This window comes from Prunus persica, chromosome G2, assembly GCF_000346465.2.
Source record: "Prunus persica cultivar Lovell chromosome G2, Prunus_persica_NCBIv2, whole genome shotgun sequence".
Lineage (NCBI taxonomy): Eukaryota > Viridiplantae > Streptophyta > Magnoliopsida > Rosales > Rosaceae > Prunus > Prunus persica.
This window is the reverse complement of record NC_034010.1, coordinates 6,055,390-6,081,281: the sequence shown is the minus strand read 5'-3', so window position 1 is coordinate 6,081,281 and position 25,892 is coordinate 6,055,390. Positions and strand designations below refer to the sequence as shown.

The window sequence follows — 25,892 nt, the reverse complement described above, 5'->3', positions numbered from 1 at the left end:
GGCCAGGGCCACTCCAGGTCTAGGAGTGGCTCCGCCACTGGATGACAAGATAATATCAAGGAGATTCGGTGGAAATCGGATCCTTGATTTAGGAAGATATTCATATCTTAAATCAGGATAATTGACCAATTAAATAGGATTTAATTAGCACAATTATTTGACTTAAAGAATATTCCTTTATTCACGTGTGACATTCTGATTGGTTGCCAAAATTCACGTTCCCACAAATGGCCCCAAAACATGGCGCGAGTAGGGCATGTAGGAGATATGAAATGCTTGTTGGGCTTTTAAACTCCCAATTGAAGTTGGGCTCATTTTGAGATTTGGATTTGATTTCTTCTTGGAATTGGGCTCTTGATTGGAGAATGCTTTTGAGGTTCCTTTTTGGGCAAGGATACCTAATGCTTATAAATACTTGGCTCCTCTTCATAACTCTTTATCTTGGAATTTCATCTTCCTCTACTTTCTGACTTGTGGTGAAGAGAATGATTTTGGAGGAGACAATTTTTGCCCATTAAGGAGAGGAGTTGCCTTGCACACCAAGGAAAGCCATGGTTTGTTTGAGATAGACAAATGCCATCAGAATCTCTTGTAATTTTGATCCCATGAATCACATTAGCTATACCCATATCCTTCATATCAAAATTTGATGCTAACAATCTCAAGATTAGTTCCCATAAGCATATCACCAACACATAAGCAGATAATTACACAAGAGTTACCAGTAGATTTACAATATAAACACATATCTGCATCATTGATTAGAAAGCAACACTTTGTCAAACTTTTCATGCCACTGCTTGGGAGCCTGTTTTAGACCATACAAACATTTTACAAGTTTGCATACCTTGCGCTCCTTACCTTCAACAACATAGCCTTCTAGCTTATCCATATAGATCTCTTCTTCCAATTCACCATTTAGAAAAGTAGTTTTTACATCCATTTGATGAATAACAAGATTGTAGATGGACGCTAAAGCAATCAATACTCTAATTGAGGAAATCCTTGTTACTGGAGCAAAGGTATCAAAATAATCTATATTCTTTTGTTGCTTGTAACCTTTAGCTACCAAACGTGCTTTATATTTATCAATAAACCCATCAGATTTCAATTTCTTCTTGAAAATCCATTTTCACCCTAAAGTTTTAGCTCCTGGAGGTATATCCACTAATTCCCAAACATGGTTATTAGAGAGAATCAACTCTAATTCATTGTTAATGGCTTCTTTCCAAAAAGGTGTATCTGGTGCCATTACAGCTTCTCTATAGGTTTGTGGGTTATTATTAACTAAGAAGGTGTAGAATCCATCTCTAAGATTAGTTTCTTTCCTTGCCCTTTTAGTTCTCGTTAAGTTATCATTACTTTCAGATTCTGATATTCAACGAGGCAAGGGCTCTACGGTGACCTTCTTAGGGAAAACACCCTCGAAGAAATCTGCATTTTTAGTTTCCACTATGGTATTCACCTCCATCACATTATGATCACTCTTGACAACTAAGAACTTGTAAGCCGCACTGTTTTGGCCATATCCAATAAACATAGCATCAAAGGTTTTGGACCCTGATTTTCTTTTCTTCGTGTTCAGGCAAAAGGACCTTAGCCAAACACCCCCACACTTTCAGGTACTTTAGATTAGGCGAATGTCCTTTCTATAGCTCATAAGGGGTTTTTCCAGTTTTCTTATAAGGTATCCTATTTTGTAGGTGACAAGCTGATAAGATAGCTTCGCCCCACAAGTTTAATGGTGCCCCTGAACTAACTAGCATAGCATTTATCATGTCTATCAAAGTTCTATTTCTCCTTTCAGCTACTCCATCAGATTCAAGTGAATAAGGTGGAATTACTTCATGTATTATGCCATTTTCTTCACCAAATGCACTAGAAGGGTTTGAATCATATTCTCCTCCTCTATCAATTCTTAACCTTTTTATCTTTTTATTTAGTTGATTCTCTATCTCAGCCTTACACTTTATGAACATTTCTCCAGCCTCATCTTTGTTTCTAAGTAGATAAACCTTTGTGTACCTTGAATAATCATCAATAAAAGTTATGCAATATCTTTTTCCTCCTCTAGTTATAGTTTGTTTCAAATCACCAAGGTCACTATGCATCAAACCAAGTAGTTCCCATTCTCTTTGTACAGGCTTACATGTCTTTTTGGTTGTCCTAGACTCAATACACACACTGCATTTTTTATCTTCTGAATATGTGGGAAAAGATAGCAATCCTACATCTTTCATTTTCTTAATGTATGTGAAGTTCACATGACCAAGTCTACCATGCCATAAATCAACAGAGTCAACCAAATAAGCAGAAGATGTTGATGCATTTCCATTAATAACTTCAGAAACATTCAGTACAAATAACCCTTGGTTGCAATATCCTTTACCCACAAACAACCCATTTTTAGTCAAAACAATCTGGTCAGATTCGAATACGATTTTAACCCCCACTTTTCCAAGTAAAGCAATAGAGACAAGATTTTAACGAATATCTGGCACATAGAGTACGTCATTAAGAGATAAAGTTTTCCAGCAGCTGATGTGCTCCTTGAGTCACCCATGAAAACATGTTCTTCTTCATCTCTAATTGGGGTGTAAGATGTGAACGTGTTCCTATTTCCACATATGTGCCTAGTAGCGCCGGAGTCAACCACCCAGGGTCACCATGACGACTGCAACAATGATATCATCTGCTTCGACCACGTTTGCTCTAGCTGGATTGTCATCTCTCATCCTATGCCTGCATTCATGTGCATGGTGCCTAGGTTTTCCGCATACGAAGCAACTGTTGGCGTGACTTGTGGATATTGACTTACTTTCCTTACACATCAAGAATTCCTATTATAATTGTAATTGATTTACTTTAAATCCTGATTTCCTACTGTAAATAGATTTAGGAATTTATTATTTACTTGCCCATTCAGGTTTCGTTGTATTATAAATATGACCTCCTATAAGGAAAAGAATACACAGAAAATTCCCACAAACAAATATTCTCTCAGAGTTTTCATATTTTAGCATGGTATCAGAGTGGCGATCTTGGAATTGCTGACTGTAGTTTCAAACCCCCACCGCCGCTATGGGGGTTGATGATTTTTTCATCCCTCATGGAGGTAGCACCACCGACTCCTTCTCTCCTTCTCAACCAACCATAGCCGAGTTGAGTGCCCAGATGACTCAGCTCTTATAGATGCAGACTTTGGCTCCGAATCTGATCCTGAATCAAGATCTTATTTTGACGACCCCGACTATGACGGCGACGACCCCCACTTCAACTTTGACGACGACCTTGACCCCCACTCCAATGATGACCTCGACCTCGACCTCGAATTTGTCTATGATTCAGAACCCGATCCCGACTTCGACTCCGACTCCGGCCCCGACTCAAGCTCAGATCCCGATCCGAATTCCTACTAAACTTGTATCTTATGCATCTTCCTCTGCACATATTATGACTTCTCGACTAACGACCCTAACACATGGACCAAATTACGCATATTGTGGTGATCCGAGACACACTCGTGAGACTTGTTTTAAATTGCATGGCTACCCCGATTGGTGGGCTACTCTTAAAGATCGAGGACAACGCAATACGACCAGTAATGATACTGGTGTTCGAATTTGGGTCCAAACAACTGGTTATGGATTTCTTACTTCTGCTAAGATTGATTCTAGGGGCTGGATAATTGATTCCAGTGCAACGATCATATGACGTTTGATCCTGATGATTTTCTGAATACTACACAACCTCGACGAACTTGTATTGCAAATGCCAATTGAGTTACTTATTCTGTGACAGGGGCTGGCACTGTTGAACTTTCATCCTCTCTCTCACTGTCTAATACTTGTTCCATCTTTATCCAATAAATTGTTATCAGTTAGTCAGCTTACTGAACAATTGAATTATTGTGTACTCATTTACCCGAGTTTTTGTTTGCTTCAGGATATTCACACTAAGGAGATTCTTGGTCGTGGTACTAAGAGAGGGGGGCTATATTATGTAGATGACTTCAGTCCCGGCCTGACTAACAATGTGACACATCCTTTTGATAGCAAACAACAGCAAATCTGGTTGTGGCACCGTCGATTGGGACATCCGTCTTTTAGTTATATGAAGCATCTTATAACATATTTATTCTCAGGTTTCAAGGACTCCGACTTCACATGTGATACTTGTATTTTGGCCAAGAGTCACTGTGTGCCCTACCCGTTGAGTACGAACAAGTGTACTACTCCATTTACGTTAATTCACTCTGATGTTTAGGGACCTTTTACTTATCACTGCTCCTTCTGGTGGTCAATGGTTTGTCACATTCATAGATGATTGTACACGGATGACCTGGCTTTATTTGTTGAAGAATAAAAATGAAGTGTTTTCTCGTTTTTAGTCCTTCCACAGACAGATGAAAAATCAGTTTAATGCTCAAATCCAGATTCTTCGCTCAGATAATGGTGGAGAATTTGTCAATCATGACTTTCATACTTACTTTCAACAACATGGAATTATCCATGAGACGACTTGTCCTCAGACACCGCAACAAAATGGTGTTGCTGAACGAAAGAATCGACATCTTCTTGAAATCGCCCGAGTTCTTATGATTGACGCTCATGTTCCTCGCCATCACTGGGATGATGCTATTGTCACCACATTTCACCTGATCAACCGCATGCCTTCTGGTGTATTGACCTTTAAAACTCCCTTACAGGTGCTTGTGCAACACAAACCTCTGCCTTCTGTTTTGGTACTCACACCTCGAATTTTTGGATGTGTGGCTTTCGTTCATCTCCACAAAAATCAACGTAGCAAACTTGATCCTTGTGCGTTTCGTTGTGTTTTTGTGGGTTATGCCACTCATCAGAAAGGCTACCGCTGTTATCACCCTCCTACCCAACGTACCTATGTCACTTTGGATGTAACCTTTCTGGAATCTGAGTTGTTCTTCCATGACCAATCATCCAATTCTACGCTTCAGGGGGAGATACGAAGTGAAGAGCAGAATTGGAGCAACTTGAAAAATGAAGAAATTCTCCTCTGTACAGAAATGATCGATCGTCCCGAGTCTGGAGCACGAGATTACTCTCTGCCGAAAAGCGATCAATCGCCCATTCATAGCGATCAATTACCTAACCTACCTGATCCATGCGAAGATATTTCTGATGCGAGTCTCACACCTACAGACAATACAGAGCAACAAGATGAAGACCCCCTCTCTAACTCAACAGTACCAACAGACCAATTTCCTGAGAATATCCTTGAGGCAACTACTCTTGCTAGACTTGTGCATTTAGAGGATAAAACCATTGGATATCAATTACCTTTCAGGAAAAATCGTGGGAAGCCACCAAACCGTTATTCACCTGATATTGGGAAGACATCCAAGTATCCAATTGCAAATCATGTATCCACTAAGAAGCTGTCTGAACCACTCAAGGCTTTTGTGCATCAGTTGTCTGCTATCCATATTCCAACCAAGGTCTCTGAAGTATTGAAAGTTCCTAAGTGGGTCCAAACTATAAAAGAGGAGATGAAGGCTCTTGAGAAAAATCAGACTTGGACATTGGAGACTATACCACGAGAAAAAAAGACTATCGGATATAGATGGGTGTTTACTATAAAACACAATGCAGATGGATCTATCGAGCGATACAAGACAAGACTTGTGGCAAAAGAGTACACACAGACCTATGGTATAGACTATGAAGAAACCTTTGCTCCAGTTGCAAAGTTAAACACTGTCAGAGTCTTATTGTCCCTTGCAGCTAATTTGGATTGGCCACTACACCAGTTTGATGTAAAGAATGATTTTCTACATGGTGAACTCACGGAGGAGGTGTACATGGACATTCCTCATGGATATAATACTACTCAGACTGGAACAGTTTGCAGGTTACTAAAAGCATTGTATGGATTGAAACAGTCACCACGTGCATGGTTTGGACAGTTCACCATGGCAATGAAGAACAATGGTTTCAAATAGTGCAACTCAGATCATACTCTGTTATTGAAACATCAGAAAGGGAAGGTAACAACATTAATAATCTATGTTAATGATATGATTATTACTGGAAATGATAAACATGAAATATCACAACTACAAGACTATTTGGCTACTGAGTTTGAGATGAATGATCTAGGTGGACTCAAGTATTTCTTGGGAATTGAGGTGGCTCGATCGCAACAAGGCATATTTCTCTCTCAAAGGAAATATGTCTTGGACTTGTTGACAGACACAGGAATGCTAGACTGCAAACCTGCGGACACTCCTATTGTTCAGAATCATCATCTTGGAGAATATCCTGATATAGTTCCAACTAACAAAGAAAGATACCAAAGGTTAGTGGGAAGATTGATTTATTTGTCACATACTCGACCAGACATTGCTTATGCGGTGAGCGTTGTCAGTCAATCTATGCACTCTCCAAGTGAAGACCACATCAATGCAGTTCTTCGGATACTTTGATATTTGAAGTCTGCACCTGAAAAAGGACTTATGTTCTCAAAGCATGGTCATCTAAATATTGATGGTTATTCAGATGCAGATTGGGCGAGTAATGTAATAGATAGAAAATCCACATCGGGTTACTTCACATTCGTGGGAGGTAATTTGGTGACATGGAGGAGCAAGAAACAGAATGTAGTAGCTTTATCCAGTGTAGAAGCCAAGTTCATAGGCATGACTAAAGGGATTTGTGAACTTCTTCGGTTAAGAAAGTTGCTTACTGAGCTTGGGTATAAACCTAAATCCAGAATGAATCTCTTTTGTGACAACAAGGCTGCTATAGCCATTGCATAGAATCCTGTTCAGCATGATCGTACTAAACATGTTAAAGTGGATCGACACTTCATCAAACAGAAACTTAAGGCTAAAGTGTTTCAGTTTTCTTTTGTGAATCCGAGGATCAATTGACGGATATTTTGACAAAGGCGATTTCCAGTAAAGCATTCCACAATTCACTGGATCAGTTAAGCATTGGCAACATCTATGCACCAACTTGAGGGGGAGTGTTGGCGTGACTTGTGGATATTGACTTACTTTCCTTACACACCAAGAATTCCTATTACAATTGTAATTAATTTACTTTAATTCCTGATTTCCTACTGTAAATAGATTTATGAATTTATTATTTATTTGCCCATTCAGGTTTCGTTGTATTATCAATATGACCTCCTACAAGGAGAAGAATCCACAGAAAATTCCCACAAACAAATATTCTCTCATAGTTTTCATATTTTAGCAGCAACTTCCCTTCTTGAAGTTTGATCAATTGTTTGTTGACCTTAACTTGTTCTCATGCTTGGCGTTAGAAAATTTAGATTTATTGTAATGCTTGGAAGATTTACCTTCGATGACATTGGCTTTGGACGAAATTTCTTTGGCTTTGATGACTTTGTCTTGCATACAGTTCTTTTCTTCGATTCGGATGTGCACAATTAAGTCTTCAAGGCTCATTTGCTTCCTTTTGTGCTTCATGTTGTTCTGCATTCCTTCCATAATTCAGGGAGCTTTTCAATGAGACTTCCACACACAAGTGTTTCAGGTAGATCAACGTCCTCATTTTTCAATTTGTTGACAAGCTTGTGGTACTCATGAATTTGTAATGACACATCTTTGCTCTCCACCATTTGGAATTGCAGGAAATTTCCAATTGCATATTTTTGGGTGCTAGCATCTTCGATCACATACTTTTTGTTCAAATTCTCCCAAATCTCTTTTGCGGTTTTGTATGAACAATATATATAAAACAACTCGTTAGAAAGTGTGCACACAATGGTGTGCCTACATATTTTGTTACCTTTCTCCCATCGTACTAGTGCTTTATTGTAGTTGTCGGTTCCTTCTGCTGGCTTGAGCTTGGTAAGGTAGGTGGAGAGATTAAGAACATGAAGGGTGGAAAACACTCGTACTTGCCAGCATTTAAAGAAAGCTCATTGAAGGTATCGATCTTGGAAACATCAGGAAGTTTGGTGATGGGATCCATGGATATACTCTTAAGATTGTTGGATAATCTTGGTTGTGGATGCTCTCCTTTGATCACAAATAGTAGGTTGAGGAGCGTAAGTCATTGTCCTTAAGAGTAGATCCGCCCCTCTAAGATAATATTTCGGTGTAGTAGGTTATGACATCCTACCTTCAAGGATACAACAACCTTTGATCCTTGTAAACGTACACTAGTATTACTTGGATCAGATGAACACTTGAATCTTTCTCTTGGGAAGTAAAATAAATTTAACACAATACAAAACCGTATGAAAAATTGTGAGGAAAGGAAATAATGTGGGGGACAAATTTCGAGAGAAAATGCTCGAATTAAGATTATCTCTTCAACCAAAATATCCGAAGCTATATATAGGAGTTGTTGACCCCAAAGAGATGTTGGTCATTAAAGACAAATCTTACCTCATAGGGTCATAGTGTAAAAGTTCAAAAAAAAATTTCGATCAAAATAAAATTAGAAATGAAACGTTCATTCATAATTCACATTAAAAAAAAAGAAGAACATTACAAGTTACGATTGTCCATGATGAGGTTTCATATTTTGAAAAAGTAGCATTATAGCTTCATTTTTAATACAAACAAAAACATCATTCGCAACGTAAACAAACAAATTATCACTCAACTATTGATATTCCATTTTGTTTCGAAGTAATAACTCACATCAATTAAAGAAAACACCAAATTTTTACCAATTAACTAAAAAAAAATTCATAAATGAAACATCCAATAAATCAAAACAAAATAATAAAATCAAAATTTCAATTCTATTAATTTAGGTTTAGAGTTAGAATTTACTTGAATTATGAGGTGGTGGATGCGGCAGCAACAATGGAGGAGATGGGGGTTAAAGGTTTTTTTTGGGGGTGGTTGGGGATTTAGGGTTCAGGATAAAAGAATTGGGGTTTTGGAAGTTGCTGGGATGGGTGGAGGGGTTTTAGAATAGCTGGGGCTGTTTAAATTTTTTTTTTAAAAAGACTGGACCAAAACGACATCGTTTTGGCCAGGTCATTTAAAAAAAAAAAATCTCTAGGCTAAAACGACGTCGTTTTGGCCAGTTCATTTAAAAAAAAACTCGTTGGGTCAAAACGACGTCGTTTTGCCAACGTTTTTAAAAAAAACAGAAGAAGCACAGTGCTTCTTCTTTTTCCTTCTGCAGCGGCCATTTCGTTCAGGCCAAACAACAAGCAAGTGGAGGGCATCTATGAGGTCGCATAGTCAGCTTAAGGGGACCTTTAAGTTTATTTTCATAGAGTCCATAGAATTATTTGACCCCATTAACCCTGTTGTGGATCCATCCCTGCATATAAGCAAAAGCTTTTCTTGTAGGAATCAAATAAATTGAAGGCAAAGTCTACGTTAAAAACAAAGATAGCCAACAATATTTAATGCCCAGAATAAACAAACAAGTAAATGATATTTGAGTGGGTCCACAGTATTTTTCACAATTAAATTAATTAAACGCTATCAGCAATCCGAACAAAGATTCAAATTGAAGAAAGCAATCAAATTAGCTAACGTTCAAACATTAAAGTTGATTTTGAATTCCAAAATATTTGGTATTAGAACATATTTTGAAATACTCATTAAGATAAAAAACAACAGCATGTGTATTGAAGATTCTGTCGTGCATGTCTGGCGAGCAATAGTCCCTTTGTTGGACTGCTCATCCTTAGCCCACATGCATATTGAGGATTCGGCCATGTGGTCTAGTAAAAGAGATCTCTGTGTTGGATATATATATATATATATATATATATATATATGGATATTTGTGTGGATTTATTTTCAGGTTGAGATTTCTTACTATGCACATGTATGAACATTTGAAATGAAGTTTGAATATGAGATGGATATTTAGAAAGGCTAATTTACTGTAGTGCCCCCTGAAATTTTGGTCAAATCTCATTTCAACCCTTAAAAGTTAAAATGGCCCACTTAACCCCCTTGACCATGGTTTTGTATTCCACTTTGCCCCTTGTTGTTATCTCCGTTCATAACTCCGTCAATTTTGATGACGTTGCATGGATATTTTTGTATTTTTACCACAAATAATGATGTGTCATGTACATGACCCTTTTTATTTGTATTAAAATAATATAATTAAATAATGTATTTGCTATTTAATTAAAAATCTCTTGCTCTCTCGACCTCTCCCTTTCTTCCTCTAACTTCACCATCATACCACAACCACCACCCAACACAAAGCTACCCTCACCACCACCTATCCAACCTCACCGGAAAATCACCCACCTGCCCCACAGTATAGTGCATCCATCTTCAACTCCGCCAAGACCATTGTTCATAGTTGATTGTTCTAATCACAATAGTCTAAGGATCCAACTGAAAGAGGAAGGATACTAGCATGAATTTGACAATAGGGTACTAAATACAATTTTTGTCAGAGATGGAGAGCTTCAGCAACGCTTGTAAACAAATTCCTGCAATTATGCAATTTTCAATGATTTGAGTCTTCTCATCCATTCTCTTTGATGTATTATTATTCACATCAAATCTGACCCTCTTCAAATGCAACAACACCAACACCCTCATCCACAATACAGATCTTAATTATATTTGCATAAATTCTAAACATACTACAGATGAGACCCCTTTTTTGGCAACCTTGGGAAGATTCGATCATGGGGAACATTATGCCTTGTAGGCCCAGATCTAGGGCTTTCTTGGCCCAAGCTGCGGAGGTCTCAGGCAAGCGAAGAATGGTAGGGGTTTGAGCTACAGCCATGGCGTGGAGGCTGGGAGTGCTTTGGGACACGACGCCATGGTCGTGCTCCATGTCGACGACGACAAAGTCGTAGTTGGAGAGGCCATCGATCTCGGCAAGGGTTGGGGAGAGGGAGATAAGGTAGTTGTGGCGGTGGAGATGTGGTCGGAAAAGGTGGTTGATTTGATGGGTGAGGAGGTGGCGGTGAGGTTTAGGGTTTTGATTGGTGGCGACTTTGGGTGGCAATGGGTTGGGTGGTGGTTCATGTCTGATGGTGAAGTTAGGGGAGGGAGAGGGCGAAGAGAGAGATGAAGAAGAAGATATTTTTTAAAATTAAATTTTCCATTTTAATTTTTTTAATTAAAGAGTAATTATATTATTTTAATTTTTTAGCTTATTTACTGTAGTACCTCATAAAACTTCGGTCAAATCTCATTTTACCCCTTTAGTGTTAAAGTGACCCACTTAACTCTCTTTATGAAGGTTTGATGACTCACTTTGCCCCATGTCATCAACTTCATCCAAAAGTCTGTTAACTTTGATGACATGACAAAGGGTGCCCACATTCACCTAAATAAAAATATAATTAAATATTATAATAATTAAAAAAATAAAAAATAAAATAAAGACTACATTTAAATAAAGTAAAATTTAAAAAAGTAACAAAAAATAAAATAAAATAATCAAACAAACCCATCTCCCCTCCTCCCACCCCATCGCAGAACCAGAACCTAGCCCCACAAACCCCTTCCCCCTCTTCTCCCACCTGCAACCCGATTTCTCCTTACCACCACCTACAAAACAGAACCCCATTCTTTTGGTATTTGTTCACAGCTACTCCTCCCCCCTTTCGAACCCAACCCACCCGTCTCCCTCTTCCTTCAACACACAAAACATTGAACCCAATTGCACTAGACTACCTAGATTTAAAAACAGTGATGGTTTTTCAATTTCATTTCTCTCTCTCTCTCTCTCTCTCTCCTCACTATGGGTCGTGGATTACCGAATTTGCGCCGAATCACAATCCTATGTTGTGAACTTTGGAGAGGATCTCAATCTCATTCTCCCCATTGTGAAGGCTCGCCGAGGATGTCGATTGAGATGGGTTGGGGAATTTAGTTTTTTTCACTGCTGTTGAGAATGACATGTAGAGAAAACGCAAAGAGAGCTGGGCTTGTTGTCGATATCTTGGTGGGTTCTTTGAGATTAAGAGAATAAAGCTAAAGAGAGATTGAGATTGAATTAGAGGAGGAGGTGATAAAGGTAAAGGTTGTATGAGGTGGTGGTGGTGATTGAATGGGTTGGAGAGGTAATCGGAGAGTGTTGTGTTATCAATTTTTAAATTTTTTGGTTTTTTTAATGTAGATTTTTATTGTTTTTATTAATGTAGAAAGACTTTCATTTTTTATTTTTTCCATTTATTATGTTTTTAAATTAAACAATTAATTGCATTATTTTATTATATATTTTATTCCCTTAAACAAAAAAAGTGGTGCCTTGACATGACACATCATCACTTGTGGTAAAAAGAATAAAATAATCCTTCCACGTCATCAAAACTAACAGAGTTATTAATGAAGATGACGGTTGGGGGTAAAGTGGAACACGAAACCACGATTAAGGAGGTTAAGTGGGCCACTTTAACTTTGGGGAGGTAAAATGAGATTTGACCGAAGTTTCAGGGGGTACTACAGTAAATAAGCCTAATTTTTATTAATACGTTATTTCACTTTAGCAAAAAAAGTGGGCCATGTACATGACACATCATCATTTGTGGTAAAAATATGAAAATAGCCTTGCCATGTCATCAAATGAAGGGAGATAACTACATGGGGCAAAGGGGAACACAAAACCATGGTCAAGGGGGTTAAGTGGGCCATTTTAACTTTTGGGGGGCAAAGTGAAATTTGACCAAAGTTTTAGGGGGCATTATGCATAAGAAAGGGTATGGTTGTGGGAAAAAAGATTTTTTGGGTTTTGATGATTATATTTTATATTAACAGGTTTATTTTGGTGGTTTGAAATATACGGTTTTACAATAAGGATTAAATGAATAAGTTTACGTTTTCCAAAAAATTTAGGAGTATTAATTAAATGGTTTCCTTATCGTATATCTTGATATAAAGTATATTGAATCGAATTATTTTCAAGTATCAAACATTATATATGTACGTATACAAAAGGAGTTCGTTGCATAGTATTTTGGAATTATTTTCTAAAACAGAGGGGGTTATTTATGTTGAATATAAATTATGTTGAACACTTTGCTTTTGTCCACTCACATTTTCTATTTTGCGCACCCACGTTCTAGATATCCGAGGTCAAAACCGCCACGTCGAGGTATCGCTGCTATCCGCATTGTAGGAATTCCTCACTTATCTCTCTACTTTCCTCTTCCCCGGATTATAAACTTAATCTTTAGTTGCTCTGCTTGCTCGTTTTGAGTTTGGGTAGAGGGCGTGAAGCCCATTTGAATACTCTTAACTATTGTGCATTCCTTTACCTTGTGCGTGTTGGAAGTTGGGCTGTTCTGGCATTTGTTTGCAGGTAATGTAAATTAGGAAAATGTTCCACTTACAGGGTAGATTCTGTCGAAATTTCAATAGAAGTCGAAGTCCTTTCAAGTTTAAATTAATAAAGAATAGCACTTTAGTAAAGTGAGTCTGACATCGGCCTTATGTCGGATAGGAAACAGAGTTCGTCACAGGTTCCAAAGGGGAATCTAGGGCGGGTCTCCACAACCTTGGTTTGGATTTTATTGATAGGAATCGTAAATTTAGTGTAGCTCTTACCAGATGAAGAGCTGCCTCTAGAGTGCGACTTACGCTTCCCGACATTATTCCCAACGTTGGGTACGTCATTCTTTTGTCCTACCTCATTGGGTGGCTAGTTGGCCTGTTTCGCGGAGTTCTTCACAACGATTTGATAGTAGTCTCAAAGCTCGTAGCGTCCGCTTTGGTGAAGACATTTTCTAAGGTTTGACTAGGAGCCATGGTCAGCTCAAAGGTATAACTCATACTCAATTAGCAAGCCCTTCTTAAAAGCGAAGGATGCGATTCGATCATCACATCCCACAATGTTGGATTTTTTCACTTTAATCTCTTGATGTAGTCTCAGAGAGACTTATTATGCTTCTTCATCAAGTTGAATAGGTGATGAACTTGCTTCTTAATTATCTGGTAGGAAGTACATTCCTTTGTGAAGATGAGAGCTAACTCCCTGAAGTTGCTGTCGACCTTGGTGGCAAGGTGTGGAACCAATTTTAAGCTGCTCCTGGCAAGGTCATAGCAAACACCTTGCACATTAGCTCATCATCGGCTTTATAGAGTATCATGACGCCTAAAGTGCTTGAGATGGCTTTCGAGATCAGAATCCCCTTTGAATAGTGTGAAGGTAGGCGTCAAAAACCGCCTTGGCGAAATTGCATGCTCATTGTTGAGTGAAGAGGAGTTCACTGGTCTACCTCTTTATGTAGGGTGTCTTCCAAGTCTACTCCGAATTTTAACTCTTGGAGCTGATCATTCACGAGCTTCTTGACATCTTTCACTCGCAACACTTGCTGTCCCTATCGAGGACGTCTATGGCGTTGGCGTCATTGGTCAACCTCTTTATTGGCTAAAGGTGGGAAAATACACTTGTTTCAAGATTGGCCAAGCTACGGCGACGGCGAAATTGCTGTGGAAGGCGGAAGTGCCAGTGCCAGTGCCAACTATGACTTCTCAATTGATAACGGCACATGAGCAACAACATTACCGAGGAGGACCGCCTCACCATGGCCACAGAAAGGATCTTCGGTCTCGACTATGGCTGCGATATTGTGAGGGTGTTCCACGACTCCGGGTGTGAGGCCGTGAGGTGGATTAGTGGTCCTGGTCATGGGGCCGTGCAATGGAGGGGTGCTCCAGGCCAAAAGGCCGGGAAATGGGGCAGTGTTCTCGGTGACGGAGCATGGTGGTTGGTTGGTTAGCACAATTATTTGACCTATGGAATATTGCTTTTTTCACGTGTCACATTTTGATTGGTTGCCAAAATTCATGTTCCCACAAAATTAACACACTATTAGAAAATTGGATTAAAGCCACATATCACAAAGCCACGACAAAAAAAAAAGGTGGCTTTTATACTCTAATAATTGCCACATATACTGTACAAACAGAAGGTAATTTCCCAACTCGATCTCCCTCCCCCCTCTACACCAACCCCCCCAAAAAAAAAACCCTTCAACATTGGCTGAAAAGGTTCAGAGTGCTTTTGGAGCCTCATTTATTTGGCTTGTGGACTTGACTTACTTCACCAGGTTTTCATTCTCTTCCCTCTCCATCTCTAATTTTGTAAATTTATTGTTCTTGGTATACTTAAACCATTGTGCTACATTCTTTTGTTTAATTTTGAGGAATTTAATCTTTTGGGTCATTATATAATGGTTTTTTTTGTTTTTTGTTTTTGTTTTTGTTTGTGTTTCTAGGAGGTGTAGATTTGTGATTCTAGTTGGTGGGGTGGAAATGCTCATATTCAAGTAATTTTTAAACTCTAAATTCTAATTGATGATTATGCCTAATATTTTTATTTTATAATGATTTATTGGATTGGATGAATATTGATGATTTTGTGTGTGGGTGATTTATTGGATTGGATGATTATATATGATTATTTGATTTGTAGGAATTTAGGGTTTATGATTAATTTTGTGATAGACTTTTTGTCATCTCTCTATTTGTTCATTTGTCTTAATAAAATTTGTTTGTTTTAAAAAATTATTTGAATTTTTGGTTTGATTAATTCGTGTGTAGAATTATAGAACAAAAAGAGAAAAGTAATATAAAATTATCTTTTAGTGTTATTTTCATCTTTAAAAAAATATCCGAACTTTTACACTAAGACCCCTTGAAGTAACAATCCTGGATCCACCACTTGCAACAATCCTGGATCCACCACTTGCAGCCAGTGACTGTCTTCCCCACATGCAACCCACCCTAGACCCAATACTCATCCACAACCTAGCTCCCTCCTATTTCGCAAACCACCCACCTCCCTTCTCCCCCCTTCGGCCTTCGCCTAATTAAATAGGATCTATTATTCATCTTACTTGCCATACTCTTGTACTTGTCCTCAAAATGATGTTAGTTCTGCGATTAGAGGGTTAAGCGTTTTGGGTTTTGTAGTCTGGTGCGATACACGACGTTCAATTTTATATTATCGATATGTCATGAATAATAATATATTTATATCATGAACGACAACAATATGTACCGACATATTACCAATATGTTTTCGCCAAAAGGCAAAATTCAAAAACTATTATCGCGAGGAGGAGGAGCATACTTAAAATAATAATAATAAAACTCGTGTAAGTCCTTGACCAAAATGCAAAGTGTATGGTATTGTTTATAAGAGGGAATCTTTTGTTTTTGGTCGAAATATAAGAGGCAATCTAAAAGACAAAAAAGAAAGGAAATCATCCATGTCTCTAGCATCCAGTGCCAACTGTAGTTTGTCACATTAATTGTCATGCCCAAGCAAACAAGTAAATATATAAACACAATGCAGGAAGCAAGCTGCAAATAAAATATGCACCACAAATGACAATGTACATGTCTTCATGCTAAAAAAACCATGTTACTAAGTCGTGAATCTACATCCGTTGGATCATTTAAGAATAAATCACTCAGACCGTAGAATTGTCATTGTTGTCTTGTCTTGCGGTGTGGGTCCCACGAACCCACCGGCACAATTTAAATTAATCGTATTGAACGAACCCATCCCCATGTCCGCCAACTATAATAGTCGTTGAAAGTGAAAGACATTTTTAAAAAGTTAATTACAGGACTAACTATAATTTAATATAATTACAATCACAAAAAGCTTTTCATACTGCAAACCTTGGAATATTACTTCATCCAAATCCCTTGCAAAAGAAAAGAAGAGAAAAATGGCTGGAGCTTTGATCGGAGAGGCCTTTATCTCTACTTCCATCAGGATGTTGTGTGACAAAATTGCTTCACGCGAGTTCATTGATTTATTTCGGCAGAAGAAACTCGATCAACCTCTCCTCATGAAACTGAAGAGGACGCTGTTGACCTTGAACGTAGTGTTGGATGATGCAGAGGAGAAGCAAATTGAGAAACCAGCTGTGAGAGAGTGGCTTGATGAGCTCAAACATGCAGTCTTTGACGCGGAGGACTTACTGAATGAGATCAACTATGAAGCTTTGCGATGCAAGCTGGAAGGTGAAGGTCAAACTGACAATTTAACCAATAAGGTGTGGAACTTCCTCCCTACTTCTCGTAATAAATTTTATCAAAGCAAGAATGCTAAGATACAAGAGTTATTACGAAAACTAGAAGACTTTGTACACCTGAAAAGTGCTCTTGGTTTGACAGAGGTTGTTGTGAGGAAGGTTTCACAAAGAACTCCGACAACTTCCTTGGTTCATGAACCTTGTGTATATGGTAGAGATGAAGTCAAAGAAAATTTATTAAAAGTCCTGTTATCTGATGATGCAAGCAAGGATGATGTGTCTGTCATCACCATTGTTGGAATGGGCGGGGTTGGCAAGACAACCCTTGCTCGACTGCTTTACAATGACGATAAGGTGAAAGAGAATTTTACACTTAAAGCTTGGGCTTGTGTTTCAGAAGACTATGATGCTATCAGGGTAACTAAAACTCTTTTTGACTCAGTTACTTCAAAACCCTGTAATACGACAGATCTGAATTTGCTTCAAGTTAAACTAAGAGAGCAACTGAGGGGAAAGAAATTTTTATTTGTGTTGGATGACGTTTGGAATGAGAAATATACTGATTGGAACTGCCTCCAAACTCCTTTTACTTCAGGGGCAAGGGGAAGTAAAGTCCTCGTAACAACACGGAACAAAAATGTAGCATCTTTCATGCAAAACGTTCCTATTCAAACCTTGGAACCATTGTCGCATGAAGATTGCTGGTTATTACTTGCGAAACATGCGTTTGGAAATGTAAACTGTAGTGAACATCCAAGCTTGGAAGAAATCGGCATGAAAATTGCACGCAAGTGCAATGGGTTGCCTTTAGCTGCACAAACACTTGGCGGTGCGTTACGTTCCAAGCTAGACTTTGAGGTATGGAACAAAGTACTAAACAGCAGCATTTGGGAGTTACCTTACCAGAAAAGTGACATTCTTCCCGCTCTAGAATTGAGTTATCATTATCTTCCAGCTAAATTAAAACGATGCTTTGTTTATTGTTCAATTTTGCCGAAGGACTATGAATTCAAGGTAGAAGAAGTTATTTTTCTTTGGATGGCAGAAGGTTTAATTCCCCAAGTTGAGAATGGGGAAATAATGGAAGAGATGGCTAAGGAATATTTTGATGAAATGTTATCCCGATCATTGTTTCAAACGTCGGGGAAGTCAAGTTTCACTATGCATGATCTCATAAATGACTTGGCCGTGTTCATGTCTAAAGGATTTTGTTCCAGGTGGGAAGGGAGGGAATCACATGAAGTGGAAAAAGTTCGCCATTTGTCATATGCGAGGGGAAAATTTGATGATGCTCTTAAATTTGAGCCATTAAAGGGGGCTAAGTGTTTGCGGACCTTCCTACCTCACTCTTTAAATCCATATTACTCTTACGAAGAGTATTATCTAAGTAAAAAGGTTCTACAAGATTTGTTGCCATCACTCAGATGTTTACGGGTGTTATCATTGTCACATTATTGGAATGTCACTCAGTTGCATGATTCTATTAAAAATCTCATTCAGTTGCGTTATTTGGATCTCTCTGGTACTGCAATTGAAAGGTTACCTGGTGTACTTTGCAGTTTGTACAATTTGCAGACATTACTATTGTCAAATTGTTCCTCTCTGGTTGAATTACCTGCAGACTTGAGAAAATTGGTAAATTTACAGAAATTAATGCTGGGAGGTTGTGCGTCTCTTGCTAAATTGCCTGTAGACATGTGGGAATTAATTAGTTTGCATCATCTTGATATTGGTGGAACTACAATTGCAGAGATGCCAGCGCAAATGAGTAGACTAAAAAGTTTGAGAACGTTGACCGTTTTTATTGTGGGGAAATCTTCTGGGTCAACCATTGGAGAATTGGGGGAGCTTACACATCTTCGAGGAAAACTTTCAATTCTAAAGCTCCAAAATGTAGTTGATGCTAAGGATGCCGTGCAAGCCAACTTGAAGAATAAGAAGGATCTCAAGGAGTTAGAGTTGGCATGGGGCGATGAAGACTCGGATGATTCTGAAAAAGTTAGAGATGTACTTGACAAGCTCCAGCCTTCAATTAATTTGAAGAAACTGACCATCAAATTTTATGGTGGAACCAACTTCCCGACTTGGTTAGGAGACTCATCCTTCTCCAACATACAAATCATGCATCTCAGTGATTGTCCTTATTGTTGGTCACTGCCACCAGTTGGGGGGTTACCTGCTCTCAAAGAGCTCCGCGTAGAAAGGATGAAATTTGTTAAGACAATTGGTGTTGAGTTTTATGGCAGAAATGAAGCGTCTCTAATTCAGCCATTTCAATCACTGGAGAAGCTGGAGTTTGAGGAGATGGCAGAGTGGGAGGAATGGGTACCAAGTGCAAGTGGAGGTGAATATGGTCCAGACTTTCCTCGTCTCCAAGTGTTGATTCTAAACGAGTGTCCGAAGCTGAGAGGAAGTTTGCCTTGTGATCTACCTTGCTTGAAGAAACTTAGCGTGTATGGGTGTGCGGTGTTACATGATCAAAGGGCCACTTCTACTACTGGTACCAGTCTTAACATGAACTCCTACAAATCTCTTCAAGAATTGAAAATTAAATTAGATTATGGATGCCAAACAGATGTGTCATTACAAGAGGCAAAGTTATTGTCCGTACTTGACGTCGGAAATTTTGATGACATACCGTGCTTGCCCAACACCAATCGTCTTCAACGTTTGTGTGTTTGGAATTGTCCAACCCTATCGGCGTTCCCCAAAGATGGCCTACCCACTTCGTTGACATCAGTTTCTCTATGGAATTGTAGGAGATTAGAATTCCTACCTCATGAGATGTTGGCCAAATTGACATCGCTTGACTTTTTGTGGATAGAGAATAGCTGTGATTCAATGAGGTCTTTCCCGTTGGGCATTTTTCCCAAATTGACGTGGCTTTACATTAGGAATTGTGAGAATCTAGAATCCCTTTCCATTGAAGATGGAGTTGATGCGAATCTTAGTCATCTCAATACCTTGTCTATCTCAGGCTGTCCAAATCTGGTGTGTTTTCCCCAGCGAGGATTGCCCACTCCCAACCTGACTCTAATGGAAGTTGGTGAATGCGAGAAGTTGAAGTTATTACCTGAACGTATTCACACCCTCACAGCCCTTCGAGATTTGAGGATAACCAATCTTCCAAATCTGGAGTCAGTTGCAGAAGATGGGGGTTTGCCTCCCAACCTCCAATACTTTGGCGTTGAGAATTGTGAGAGACTGAGGCCTTCATCAGTGGGAGAGTACTGGGGTTTGCAAGGACTTGTCTCCCTTGAAAAATTTACAATTGGTGGCAAGGGAAGTCACGAAATCTTGGAGACCTTGCTCAAGCAACAGCTGCTCCCTACCACTCTTCAACGCCTCCAGATCAGTGAACTTTCAAGTCTGAAATCTTTGGACAGAAAAGGACTTAAAAACATCACTTCTCTTTCTTTTCTGAGCATCTCCAATTGTTCAGCCCTGGAGAAAACGTATGAGAATAAGACGGGAGATGATTGGGCAGCCATATCTCACATTCCTTGCATTAAGATAAATGACGAAGTCATCATATGATATGACCTCTCTCTCACACACCCTTTGCATCCAATGTTTCATTATCAACTCTCAAATCAAATTCAGGTATGTTCTTCAAATAAAAATGTCTTAACTGGTCTTCTTCTAATTGAATCCAAAAACCAAAATACATATTCCTTTTACTTTAAAAAAAATAAATAATCAAATACATATTGATGGAATACTTCACAGGACAGCAAACCTTCTCCTGGAGGAGAGCATCGTTCTCTTGGAGAGCTTTTCTTTTGCAAGGTTTCTTTATGCGTCGTCATTTCCAAACGAGAGGAGAAACGGAAAGGCGCACCTGGCTGGAATATCTCAATTGACACATTCCTACGGACAAACATCGAATGTACAACATTGTTATGTACTCTCTCATGATAAAAATGTGTTTCATGCCTGTGGGTAACTTGTGAGCTTAAATTATTGATATTAATCATTCATATTGAAAATATTTTTGTTCGTCATTTTAACTCAATGTGTACCGTCGTCTAGAAATGGACCTATACTTTGACTATCCTGGGCTATAGCTCAGGTGACTTTGCCTTTTGTCAGCCTAAACCAGCCAGCCCAGCTAATGGACAGCCACGTAATACACTCTCGTACTTTACTTTTTCTTTTGGTACAAAAAGGGGCCAAAGGCCAGCACAAACAACCCGCTTCTTTTCTTTTTTGTTCATAAACAACCCCTCTTGTTTTCTTTTTGGTAGAAAATAACTACGCTTTCACTCCACGCACACAGACAAAAAAGCGTAGTTATTTTTTATGCATTTTGAGTGGTAAAGTTTATTATGTTATCTTGATTAGGTATTTTTTTTTTCTTCTTATCAATGAAATTCACTTGTACTATCGTTTTCTATCTTCTTAGTAAGGTTTGTGCATAAGATAAATTTAGCTCAACCGCAGTTGAAATCCTGGGTCCGTCCCTGCCCTCACTACATTTGAAATCTTATTTGAAGGACGCTCTATAGGGTCCCCTACGATTTTTTTTTCAACGATCCAAACAGTCTATGTTTTAAGTCTACATTTATAGATCATCCTTGCAAAAATTAGACAAATCAGAAACCGTTTCGACATATAATTGTGTCCTACAAAATCAATGAACGCGGTGCTTCAAGAAAGTACTAAAATTTCAATAACTCAATTGAGTGGTCAAATGATATCGAATTCAAATGATTTTTTGTTGAGATGATCTTTGAATGATTATCTAAAAAATAGACCGTTTGGATTAGTGAAACACAATGCAGAGTGAGCCCTTCAAGGGTGTCCCTCAAGGATATCTCAATGGAAGTTCTCTATATGTATATATTACCCTTCTATTGAGAGTCCCTCAAACTACGATTTTTTTTTTTTCAACGATCCAACCCATCTATTTTTTAAGTCTACATTTATAGATCATCCTTGCAAAAAATCATAAAAATTGAAAATCATTAAGGCATTTAATTGCTAGCAACAAAATAGATGAACACAATGCTTTAAGAAAAGACTAAAATAACAATAATCTAATTGAGTGGCCAAATGATTTCGGATTCAATTGATTTTTTGCAAATATGATCTTTGAGGGTATATCTAAAAATTAGACAGTTCGGATCATTGTAAAACAATATGTGTTGGGCCCTATAAGGGTGTTCCTCAAATAAGCTTATTGGCCAGAATAATTCATTTCACTTAAAATGAAATGGATTACACTGGTAGAAAATACAAAAATAAAAATAGCTCATCACCAATAAGTACAAGACCCGAGCCAAACATAAATAATAAAAAATAAAAAATTATAATAGTTGAGGCCCAAAAACAAACATCGAGCCCAATATAAACAAAAAATAAGCTATAACCATCACTTCCCACCCGCCACACCACTGTCGTAGAGAGACTTGATTTTGAATGAGAGAGGTGGGATTGGGGAAGGGTGAAAGGGAATGAAGTTTTTCATGCCAAAAATACCCCTCTCCCAAAAATAAATCATTTGAAAAATTGTATTAGTCTTCGGAAAAGTAAAAAAACATATTTTGTTTAAAGGCATTTTCATAATCCAAATGTTTTTTCATTCTTATTCGCGATGGATAGTAAAAATTTTAATGGGAATGAATTCTATTTATTCCTGACAGTTAATGAACAACTTAATTGAAATGAATGACTCTAATTCTTGATTAACTCTATTCCTACATAACTCGATTCATGGTTACTCCGATTCTTAGTTATCTTAATTTCTGATTAGTAAACATGCCCATATATTGTTGTATCACTCTAGAGTATAATTTAGATTACTCCCATTTTACCCCCTCGACAGTGTTCATATTGTATAGACTGAAAGAAAGCCCCACTGGTGATACGGTGAAAACTCGCATGCAGTCACTAACCCAGTCCAGGACAAAAAGACTCAATACGACCAGATAATGGAAAAAAAAAAAAAAACTGGTCCCAAAGCTCAGAAAGGTGGTTATTGTTTCGCTTACCATAGTATTACGGACTTTAAATAGTTTAAATAGAGAAATGAAACTGGTTACATCAATGCTGCAAAACATTTTAATCGGAATTTTACCATAGATATACGAACATATTTTGCTTGTTCGTATATCTCACTCCAATGTAAAGGTCGTAATTTATAGTGGATTATAATAAAATTTGAGATTGTATCATCGATTCAAATTAATAGTTTAACCACATACTATATAATATGCGAGAATTTGCTATTCATATAGAGATTAAATCTTCATTTGATTATCTTTTGGGATCTGATTTTTCCACTCTTTTTTTCTCCACTTACACTCCCTTTTGCTTTTTAATATTTTTTAATCAATATTGTTCTTTTTAATGATTGGAAACGTTTAAGTGAGAGGCTTAAACAACATGAAACTAGTAGTGAGCATATCAATAACATGAGAACTTGGATTGACATGCAAATTAGATTGAAAAAGAATGAAACAATTGATAAAAAGCTACAAGTGCAAATTATAAAAGAGAAGGAACATTGGAAACTGGTTTTAGTAAGAATAATTTCTGTTATGAGATGCCTTGCTAAAGGAAATTTAGCTTTTCGTGGAGAGAATGAAAAAATTTACCAAGATAACAATGGTAACTTTTTGGGACTGCTTGAATTAATTGCGGAATTTTATTTGGTATTGCAAGAGCATTTTAGATGTATTCAAAATAATGAGATTCATTATCATATCTTAGTCATAAAATTCAAAATGAGTTTATTGGTATGTTAGGCTCCAAGGTTAGAAGTGATATAATTGAAAAAATCAAAGAGGCAAAATATTTTTCTGTAATACTTGGTTGTACTACGGATGTAAATCACCATAAGCAAATGACTTTAATAATTCGCTGTGAAGATGTGTCAAATGCTCCCATAAAAGTAGAAGAGTATTTTTTTAGAGTTCTTGAAAGTGGATGATACATCTGGATGTGAGATTTTTAATGAGTTACAAGTTGTATTAAAGTGTCTTGAACTTGATATTAATAATGTAAGTGGCCAAGGTTATGGTAATTGAGCTAACATGAAAGGGAAAAACAATGGTGTGCCAAAAAGGTTTCTTAAAATTATTCTTAGGGCATTTTATATGCCATGCACTTGTCATTCTCTTAATTTAAAAGTTTGTGATATGGTAAACTCTTGTGTTAAAGCTGTGTCATTTTTTGGTGTTGTGCAACGCATGTATACTCTATTTGCTAGTTCTACAAAGAGGTGGAAATTTTTTCAAGATCATGTCCATGGATTAACTCTTAAACCATTGTCAACAACAAGATGGGAAAGTCATATTAATAGTGTTAAAGCCATAATAACCCAAACTGATGATATAAGAGAAGCTTTGTTTGAATTGTCTAGGGTTAGTGAAGAGGCAAAAACAAAGAGTGAAGCTGAATCTTTAGCTGCACATGGACTTGAAAGCTTTGAATTTTTGTTAGGCATGAGTATACGGCGTAACATTTTGAAAAAAATTTGACTTGGTTAGCCAAAAATGGCAATATGGAGATATGCAAATTGATGTTGCAATAAAACATTTGAAGTGGCTGGTTTCTTATTTTGTAGACTATAGGGAAACATCGGCCCTATTTTTTGCTAAAGAGATTGCATCAAAGATGGAAATTGACCCTGTATTTCCTGAAAAAGGTCAAAGTCGAAGAAAAAAATAATTTGATGAAAATGACCATAAAGAGACATTTCAATCTGCTGAAGAATCTTTTAGGGTTAATTATTTTCTTGTTGTTGTTAATGCTGCAATTCCTTCGTTGAGGAGTAGATTTGAACAATTAGAAATAAGGCAGTTTTGATTTTTTGTTTGATCCTAAGAATTTATTTCAAATGAATTATAGTAGATTGCGTGAATGTTGTAGAAATCTTGAAGCTGCTTTAACACATGATAATGAATCTGATATTAATGTTGATTATTTGTTTTCTAAATTGGAAGTGTTACAAATGTATTTATTGAAAGAGACAAAGACAGCCGTTGAAATTCTTAAGTTTGTAAAAGTTGTGGATTGTTTTCCAAATGTCTCAATTGCTTATAGAATTATACTGACTTTGCCAATAACTATGGCATCTGCAGAAAGAAGTTTTTCAAAATTAAAATTAATACAATCGCATAAGAAAGGTTAAATGGATTGGCAATCTTATTTATTGAAAAGAATATGATGGAAAATATTGATTTTGAAGAGGTTGTTGATGATTTTGCTTCTCAAAATGCTAGAAGATAAAAAAAATTTAGTGATTGTTTGTATTTTTAATGTTATTGCTTTTGTTTTTTGATTTGTAGATGATGGAGTGGAAGTCAAAGCAGTTTTTTGTGTACAATTGAGCCACTTGAGAACTAAGCCCTATTGAAGAGCCACTAAGCTACTTGAGAACTTTTGTTTTGTTTTGTTGAAATTTTAGAAGCTCTATGAGAGCCTAAATATGATTTTTGTTGTTTATGGATCATGTACTTTTGATTTTTTCTTTTTTGTTAGTTGAATGGAATTATTCTATTTAAGCAGGCTTAGTTGTTTTCTGGGACTTTGCCCCCTATTCATAAAATGAAAAAGGAATGAGCAAAGTACTATAAATAATTAAATAATTAAAAAAACATATATACTAAGAGCCTCATTTAAGTTTTGGACGTGGGCCACCAAAATGTCAGGGCCGGCCCTGACAATTTCTGCTGCGGTTTTGCACTTTTCTTGTTATGTTTAGTTGGGTTCTTTTTAACTCCAGCAAGAGCTGCTTTGAAGACATACCAATTTGATGTGAGCACTTCATAATTGCAAATTTAAATATATAAAAATTAAAAAAAAACAAGCGATAGTCTAAACACCCGGAAATGAGGATTTTTCACACACAATCAAAGTGCCATGGGAGTTCGAACTTGAGATCCACTAGTCTAGACCCCGTTGGCCATAATGGCAAACTATAGATA

General features: G+C 37.5%; 3 protein-coding genes across 3 annotated transcripts; all 3 read left to right on the top strand.

The window, feature by feature from the left end:
• Positions 16,645-18,569, top strand: LOC109947244 (putative disease resistance RPP13-like protein 1). Its single transcript, XM_020557171.1, has 2 exons — positions 16,645-18,481; positions 18,535-18,569. Exons 1-2 carry the CDS (start codon positions 16,651-16,653, stop codon positions 18,567-18,569), a joined length of 1,866 nt encoding a protein of 621 aa, XP_020412760.1. The 5' UTR covers positions 16,645-16,650.
• On the top strand, positions 18,397-20,887 carry LOC18787344 (putative disease resistance protein At3g14460). Its single transcript, XM_020557977.1, has 2 exons — positions 18,397-20,562; positions 20,689-20,887. The coding sequence occupies exon 1, from the start codon at positions 18,613-18,615 to the stop codon at positions 20,494-20,496; it is 1,884 nt and encodes a 627-aa protein (XP_020413566.1). The 5' UTR covers positions 18,397-18,612; the 3' UTR covers positions 20,497-20,562; positions 20,689-20,887.
• LOC18786711 lies at positions 23,376-25,295 on the top strand. Its single transcript, XM_020557170.1, has 6 exons — positions 23,376-23,637; positions 23,709-23,788; positions 23,940-23,976; positions 24,202-24,411; positions 24,530-24,594; positions 25,254-25,295. Exons 1-6 carry the CDS (start codon positions 23,376-23,378, stop codon positions 25,293-25,295), a joined length of 696 nt encoding a protein of 231 aa, XP_020412759.1.

Excerpts from the sequence above, each read along its gene's own strand:
- LOC109947244 (XM_020557171.1), top strand. The coding sequence starts at position 16,651 with ATGGCTGGAGCTTTGATCGGAGAGGCCTTTATCTCTACTTCCATCAGG. Across the intron at positions 18,482-18,534 it reads GCGTTATTTGGATCTCTCTG|ACATTACTATTGTCAAATTG; the intron begins GTACTGCAATTG and ends TACAATTTGCAG.
- LOC18787344 (XM_020557977.1), top strand. The coding sequence starts at position 18,613 with ATGCTGGGAGGTTGTGCGTCTCTTGCTAAATTGCCTGTAGACATGTGG.
- LOC18786711 (XM_020557170.1), top strand. The coding sequence starts at position 23,376 with ATGAGAACTTGGATTGACATGCAAATTAGATTGAAAAAGAATGAAACA. Across the intron at positions 23,638-23,708 it reads ATTGCAAGAGCATTTTAGAT|GCTCCAAGGTTAGAAGTGAT; the intron begins GTATTCAAAATA and ends TTGGTATGTTAG. Across the intron at positions 24,595-25,253 it reads CAAAGATGGAAATTGACCCT|ATGATGGAGTGGAAGTCAAA; the intron begins GTATTTCCTGAA and ends TTTGATTTGTAG.